General features: G+C 38.2%; 1 protein-coding gene across 4 annotated transcripts in view; it reads right to left on the reverse strand.

Moving 5' to 3' along the window:
* OSBPL6 (oxysterol binding protein-like 6) overlaps positions 1–8,273 on the reverse strand; it is a 48,220-nt gene that overhangs the window by 33,148 nt on the left and 6,799 nt on the right. For all 4 annotated transcript variants that reach the window (XM_010179860.1, XM_010179861.1, XM_010179859.1 and 1 more), the window contains exon 2: positions 2,151–2,246. In XM_010179860.1, the coding sequence (XP_010178162.1) occupies positions 2,151–2,246 (96 nt within the window). The remainder of the gene's footprint in view (positions 1–2,150; positions 2,247–8,273) is intronic.

The raw sequence follows: 8,273 nt of genomic DNA on the forward strand, positions 1-8,273 counted from the left end.
ACAAAGAAGCATTTGGCACTTAAGGGAGGCAAATTAAACTATGAGTTCCCTGGGGTGAGCAGAGAATCTCTCTGCAACTCTGCCAACCAATTCTTCACCATATTGATTTCTTCTTTAGAAGATCAGCTGCAGGCATAAGTCTTTTATCTACTAGATAACATCAATATTGATTATTTTGCAACTAGAAATCACAGAATTTAATATAGCTATTCATTTAAACAAAAGGCCTGATACAGGAGGACAAAATGTGCAATTATTCAGTGCAATATGGATACCTGTCAACTGCTGCAGCAATGCTACAAGCTGTTCTTAAAACCATCCTAACAGTCCTAACTGTGCCTCATCCCACAGGTTTAGCATGATGAGATACGCCCAACACAACGGACATTATGCAAGAGCAGCCTGAAAGGGGGAAAAACCAGAGAGAAAATTATATGCTTGAAGGATCGTCATCCAGTGCTGATTCTCAAGTACAGCATTAGCACTTTGGGACTTCTGTGATTCCCTGTGAGAAACAGCTCTGTGTGAAGCAGCAGGACCAGGGGAACACAAGCACAGATTACAGTCCCTTCATCTGCATGTGCCCCAGGTATTGGGAGTAAGGGAGCCATTACCAACAGCTTTCTGAGCCTAGTCTTTTTGTCTGTAAAGTATTTGTTTTCCAAATAAAACAGAATGAACTATTTCATTTTCCCTGGATGAACAGATTGTTTCATTCTGAATCTGTTTGAATTCTGTTTGAAAATTTTGAAAAAAAAACCCCACCAGAATTCTGTTTGAAACAGAAACCAATTCGGTTTCAGAACTTACAAACATTTAACTTTAGATTTTTCTTTTCCACAAAACATTCCATCTCAGCATCCTCACCTTTTCAGTAACACTATTAATTTTTCATGTGAAATATTTTTAAATGAAGGCTTTTTAATATGGAATTAAACTTATTTGGAACCAGTTAGTCAAAAACTGAGGAATTCAGCCAGGAAGAAGTTCAGCACAGAGCACCACACACAAAGCTGCACCTTACAGGAACTGGTAGTATTACCCTTACAGTTTTCTTTACCTCAGGAAAGAAGGTCTCAGCAAGGGATTTTAAATTTTAAACTTTAAGAAACTGCCCATAAGGAATGTCATTAGGACATAGTTTTTAAAGTAATATCATTATTGATTAGCAGCACTTTTGAACATGGAAATTATTTGCTCTACCTTAATAAGAGGATTGGACTAGATAATTTCTCAAAGTTCCTTCTAGTCCCATACTCTGAGACTATAAAACTTTTTCCTGGGGGCAATCCATGGGCAAAAAAACCCTAGACCACTGTGAGAGACTGAAAGAGTGAATGATGTCTCAAACATTGTGGCAAGGCAGGTTCTGCATAACAAAAGTCAGGTTCTGCCCAGCAATGAGAAGAAAAGCCTTAAGAGTTAAATGCTGGAAGCATGGGCCTCTACCTGCCCAGTTCTGTGTTACCAGGCAAAACAACTCACCATATATGGCCAGAAGTCACACACAGTTTATTTGGGGAAGGTGCTCACCACCTCCACTCCACAAACACGATGACTGTGCAGCAGACCAAGAGATACTTAAGTCCTCAAGGGACTGGGCTGTATAAAAGGCACTGGCTCAGGGAGCCATGTGGGTGCCCACCATCAGAGGACTGCCCTGTCGTCACTGTCATTGAGGAATCATCAGGGGATCCAAGGGTGGTGATGTCTTTCCTTATCTTTTTCTCTTCTTCCTTCTTACAAAAGGTTTCCACTAAGAGCCCCCATTGGCAGTCACTTTTACATTGTCCTGGTCCAAAGTGTTTACCTTTTATAAGTTCAAATTGTTTACATCAGAATGTTTAATTGATTGTTTTGTGTTGTTCATCTTAACATATCCCGAGGGGATTTACAGAACTGTAGTCGCTCTCCTCCCACCTCTGAGGCAGGATGCGACAACCACCACCACCACCCACACCCTTAATTCTGTTACTATAACATCTACTAAAGATTAATGACGCCTCAGATGGGGAATAGGAAGCTCTAGGGCAGGCTCACAATATACTCACAAGTAGAATCATACAAAAAAACACCTCAAAGCTGTTATACTGCTTTGTAACTACAGAGGGAAACGCAACACCCAGGTTACAGCCCATGCTTTTGCTTACCTTGGATAGAGAGATATGGTCAGTTTCAAGGAACTGCTTGCTTAAAGAAGGGTCTGTGCTTCCTGAAGAAGCCTTCCGCTCCAAAATATGAACACTCTAGAAGTAATGAAAGATAGCAATTTATCATTCAATGTTACTTTTTTTTTCTCTACAGGAGAAAATAGCCATGTTCTGCCTGTCTGGATTTGCATTTCATTCTCTCGTGAAACATCTCATTTTATTATTATTTGGTGAGAATTATACCGCAATATGTCAGTAGTATCTCTTTGGCATGAAATAAAACCATTTCATTTCCAGGACATGTAGTACAATGACAAACTTGCAATTGCAGTGACCCTCTGAGAAGGGTAAGTTTTTCCCAACTGAAAATGACATTTAAATTTTGTTCACATTCACTGAAGAAGAGTTTAGACAGGTACAAATGACAGCAGAAACAATCAAGGAATGTAAAAATACATATAAACAGCAGAGTAAATATTATTTTTTATACAGACAACTAAGTACATAAGGACCATAACTAAACGAAATGAAAATAAATGCAACTATTCACATAACTGCACATATATCAGAGCACATCCTGCTGCACAGCAACACACAGACCTTCATTGTTCTCTTGCAATTTGCAACTGTGAATGAGAATAGGAAAATACGGGGATCATCTCTGTTTTCAGTGGAGATTAATAAGCATCCCCACTACTATGAAACAACAATCAGCAGTTATTTTCAGTTACTTTTAATTTAATTTTACAGTGAAGAATGTGGAAAAGCAGCAGTATCATTACCTGCCACATTCCAGCCACAACCAGCAAAAGCTTTGTCATCTATGCTTTGAAATCTTCTGCTTTATCAAAGAAATGCCAATCTTATAACTTAGCCCAATGTCTATTACTAGCCAGATGAGAAAAATGTTTGTATTTGTGTAGCACAAGTTCCTGCGTTACATGTCAAATAACATAATATGCTTGTTTGAGCTGAGCAACACAAAGTGATATACTATGAATAAGTTTTCTCACTGGATAGATGCAATGCTACTTATGTACACAGTATCACATATAAACAATGTACAACAAAACCTAAATCTGTTTCTCCAAGGAAGATAAAAATGTTGGTTGATTATCATAATCAGGATGATTCCCAACTTTGTTGCCAGTTTTGTTTGGCAGGCACGAATCCCTCCATCTTGAGATGGAGCAATGCCCAACACAGATGTTCTGGAGGTCCCATATGTAGCAGCCGGTGCAGTTTGTTGTTACATAACTGCAATTTCATTTTGTACAACATTTACAGTGGAGTAACCCAACAGCCCTTGGCTTGCCAGATTTCCAGTGACATTTTCAGTTGCATTATATTAAGGCACAGGGGTTTTGTGCTTTTTCGTTTTTCATCAGCCCTCAGTCATGACAGTTCCACTTCAGTTGAGAAATACATTATTAGCTAACAGCACTTTAATGAATGCTGACTTATTCAGCTATTTGTTTGGAAATAAGAAAATGAACACTTTTAAAATAAAATTGCCTTCTTTACATTCCTTACTTCAAGAAATGTCGTCTTGTCTGCAAACGTCTGCCTTCCAATTCTTTTCTGTCATAATCACCATTACATTGACACAAAATAATTTCCTAAAATTTGTGAGATGTCTCTAGTATAATATTAAGAGACATTACTTGCTGCAAAATGTTTTCCATTAATGCATGTTATTTTTCTGCAAAATTACAGCTAGAAATTACACAATTATTTGACATTTTGAAAAGCAGCTATTTTTATAATGCAGGAGTTTAGCATCACAGAAATAAAAACTATTTAGATCTTCAAGACATTAGCAAGTTTTTCATTTTAACAAGAAAAATAGAGTTGGTAAAGTAAGCAGTTAAAAAGCTAATGAGAAGAAAGGAGAGGAAGTTCAATACAGCTTCTGGATTTTGTTTATACAAACAGAAAATGAATAATCCATTAATCTAGGCTTATCAAGCAGCCTGGTACTCTCACTCCTCTCATCCCAAGAATACAGGCAGCCAAAACCAACCTCTGTATCGCTCCATTCCAGACTTTCCCCATGCTTCAGGATTACCTGTGCGCTACAGCTGGCTTGTCCTGGTGAAAAACACCAGCACTCCCAAATTCTTGTGCTCTTGGAAATTAATTCAACAAGAAGTTTAACTGAAATTGCTCTGTAATGCCATTGCTAAATCTTAGTCCTAACCACAATCCTTCCTTCAGCTTTGAGATTATTCATAACATGTGAGCACACATTTGCCCCAAATTGCCCCTAACAAGCCTACATGTGGGGAACACAAATGCTGACTCTGCCCTGTATTTTTTACATGTTGCTTCCCAGAGACATGTGAGGGAGAAGGAAGATGATGGAAAGAATAACAACATGATGTTGTTTCATATTCTCATCTTCTTTGGAGGGCAAGAATGGAAAACATATTTTACAGTATCTATGCACGTGTCTTGCCAACTTTGCTTCTCAGTTAAGAGTTCAGTGACTCATTCACCTCATCTACCAGAGCAAATGCTAGCACATAGAGCATCTGGTCTCCATCAGGCCAGAGGCTGAAGACCCTAACATTTCTTAACTGAATCGACTTGTCATGAAAAGACAAGACATTCAACTGTTTTCAAATGGAAGACAAGGAAAGAGAAGAGATAGGAAATCCAGTGAGGGACAAGTCTGGCACTTATGCCTCCCTTTCTGCTTTGCTGCCTCATTACTTAATGGAATTTAATTCTATTTAATGCAATGAGTTCTCTCTAATTTAAAATTTATTCATTTTCAAGACAAAAACAAGCTGGTGAGGAATTTATCAGTCACACTGAACTCTGACTCTCTTAAATTCAGAAATGTGCATAACATGCAGCTAACAGTTTATTAATGAAAAAGAATTGGTGGGTCATTCTGTTTGCTCACAGCATTCAGCAGTCTTCAACACCCATAACCATGGGGCCTAGACATACACTGTTCTACAACAGTAATTTAAAATAGAGCTTTTCTCTCTGGGTCGTGTGTGATGTTTTAATCTGCTATTCCCTGGCATTCCTTCTGCAACCTCCCCCTGCACAGACACGTGTTCTTATCTGAATTGTGTTTAGTATGAAGTGCAATGCTTAATTGCTTTTTCTCAACTGAAAACACAGTATTCTTCAGTTGTCTGAAATACAGCAGTAGTAATAAGGCAGATGGAGATTTGATTGCAGACATACCAGTTATTACTGTCTTTTAAATAGAGCTGTGATATATACTGAGTTAATCTGCAACATTATTAGCAAATGGAATAACACTGAAATTTGCTTTTATCTTAGGCTGCTTCTCAGTCAGCTCTGCCTTCCCTTCTGTTGATGCTGGAATAAAGAGAGAGTCTTGAATACCACTGTGAGAGAAGTGCGAGTACAAAGTAAAACAACCATGTCTCCATCAATGCAGTTCTCCTTTCTTTCTTCTAGCACATTTTTTTCCTTTGTATAAAGCAACCATGGTTCTATTCTCACCCTCAGTCTCTCCTGTTGACACTGCTCCATAGCAGTTTTCAATAGTCTCATCTACCAACCAACAGACAAAGGAACTTAATACTATATGAACAACATATGTAACTTATGGGGGTTTTTTGGTCTTCTTGTAGTACATACTCATCTTGTACAGAAATGTGTTTAAGAGCAATGTTTTCTCTCTGTGCCCTTTTTACTGAAAGACAACTGTATCTAAGCAGCAGTTCTGTAGCGTATTAGTATCATACAGGTATGCACGTCTCTACTTCTTTCCTGGGATGGGCAACATAAACACTTTTTGTATTACAGAAATTGCTAGGATTTGTTAGCTGACGAGCTCTGTCAGCCCTTTCTGGAAATCCAGCTTTGCATTGTACGTAGCACTTCACGTCAATGCTTTTAGGCTCTGGAAGCAAAGAAGCCTTTGCTTTTCAAGGTGCTTTTTGATGAACTCTGAAGAGAAATAAGCACTTGCTCCTCTGAAGAGCTTCTTGGAGGGAAGTATTAGCACAACTAGTAAAGCAGAAAAGAGCTATAATGGTAACACCAATCTTCTCTTTGCCACAGGGATGGTTTGGAATGACTACCAAGTCACAGTCTAAGTCTTTAATGACAGTCTTCTCCTTTGACACTTCAGATTTTGAAATCTCAGAGCAAACAGATAAACTGACAATATTTGACAGAGAAAATTCAAATGTTTGCTAATAATACATGGCTTTTTTATGACTATTGAATAATCACAATTAAAAGGATAGATATTTTGCTAACTAGTCTCAGGCTAGCAATTCATTTTATTAGTGCTGAAGTAGTTAAAAAAAGGAGGAAAAATAAAACTACATAAACAAAAGAAAAACCTTTCTTGATATGTTCATTTGTAAACTAATGAAAGCATTCTAGACATGTTGAATGGCCTTCTTCAGAAAATGTATGTAGTTTTCACTTTAATAAATGGTTGCAAGGGAGTCTCAGTTAATACAAATCACAGGCCAGAAAGTTGAACACTCACATTAAAAAGTGCTAAGTTCAAAAAAAAAAGAAAGGCCTTTCTTCCTGGGGCTCTCCTTCACATCCTTGTGTAAGCTACCCACTTAGAATTTCTCAATATCCTTTAAATTTTAATATATGCAGAACAAAAATACAGGAACTAGGGAAAAAGGAGGTTGAAAAATTTAAAGATAATTTTTTTTTACAGGAAATAATACTCTACTGGGGAAAAAAAAGTTTCGATGTAACAGCTTTATTTTCAATTCCAGGATAAAGGATTTAATGAAAAAAAAGAGAGACGTCAGAACAGCAAATACCTTTACTAAGACAGACATTTATTCTGTCTCATACATTTATATGTCCTGAATGTGGATAATCCTCATCATGCATGAGTGTCTTGAAAACAGCAGCCTTCATATCATACCTGCCATCACCCTCTCTCTTCTTTTCAGTGTTGTGTCTTTTCTCTCCACTGAGGAAATTAAAAGAAAATAGTGCTTCTTTTTCTTCCCTCAATTTGTTTCCAAGAAATCCTAAATGGCACTCCGGAATAGTTGCACTGCTTCCCTCTGGCTTCATGTGCATGTGTGAACACACACATATTCCTCACTGACCCGGAACAGCCCATTTTGGATCCAGTTACAGTTAGAAAATGCGTGCAGATTATGATAACATCAATCAATGTTTGAGAACACTTGAATTGTATGAATATTCATTTTTTAAAAACGTACAAGCTGAACTTTTAGTTTGTATTCTCAAAGAAAGTAAGACATGCTCATGTAGGTTTGGATGTGCATGCATGGCAGAAGGGAATAAATGAGACAGGAGGAATGCAAGAGTGGCCATGTTCTGAAAACACCACTTTAAATTATCTGTCATAATTTGTATGGGTAATTAAGCCTTTATGTGACTAATTTCCCAGGGTTTCTAGTAGAAGATAGCTACATTTCTAATCGAAATAGCCATTTCTAATCGAACTGACACAGTTTAAAAAAAGAAATCTTTCTTTATGGCACATCTGAAATTCAGCATTCTCCTTGCAGTCTGTAAAGCACTCCTAGAGGTAAGATAACTCAGAAAGCACTGTTTATGAAGCTCAGAGAACGTGAACACATGGTCCAGTGGGATAGCTTGGCATGCACATTATCACTGTCAAAACTGAATCATCTCCTGCACAGCCTTTTTTTCCTCATAGATCTTTCAGACATTGTGCTGGCTTGCCTTGTAAACCACAATATCTGTTTCTTCTTGACTGCTCTAGCCCATTTTATTCTTTCAACAGCTTTAAGGCCAAGTCTTTCTTAGTGGCAGCATCTCCCTCTACTAATCTTCCAGACTGTGCTCTAGGAAATCTTGTCTCCAAACCACTATAGATATTACTAAGAAGCAGGTGCACTCATGATCTGCTATTGAGTGGAGAGAGCCCATCCAGTGCACATGCACATAGACATACTTCTTTTGGTTGTCATGTATCTACCATGTAAATTCTAGGCAGAGCTACAGACACAAGACAAGGGACATCTGCTGTGTGCCTGCAGGGGGGCTTCACAACATACAGACAGCGAGCCTGAAGCATCCAGCCTGGGCTCCTGGGCATGTGTTGCTGCCAACATGAGCCAGCAGCTCAAGGATTCCCAGTGCTGGAGCAGGAAT

Source organism: Mesitornis unicolor, unplaced genomic scaffold, assembly GCF_000695765.1.
Source record: "Mesitornis unicolor isolate BGI_N332 unplaced genomic scaffold, ASM69576v1 scaffold12, whole genome shotgun sequence".
NCBI classification, from domain to species: Eukaryota; Metazoa; Chordata; class Aves; order Mesitornithiformes; family Mesitornithidae; genus Mesitornis; species Mesitornis unicolor.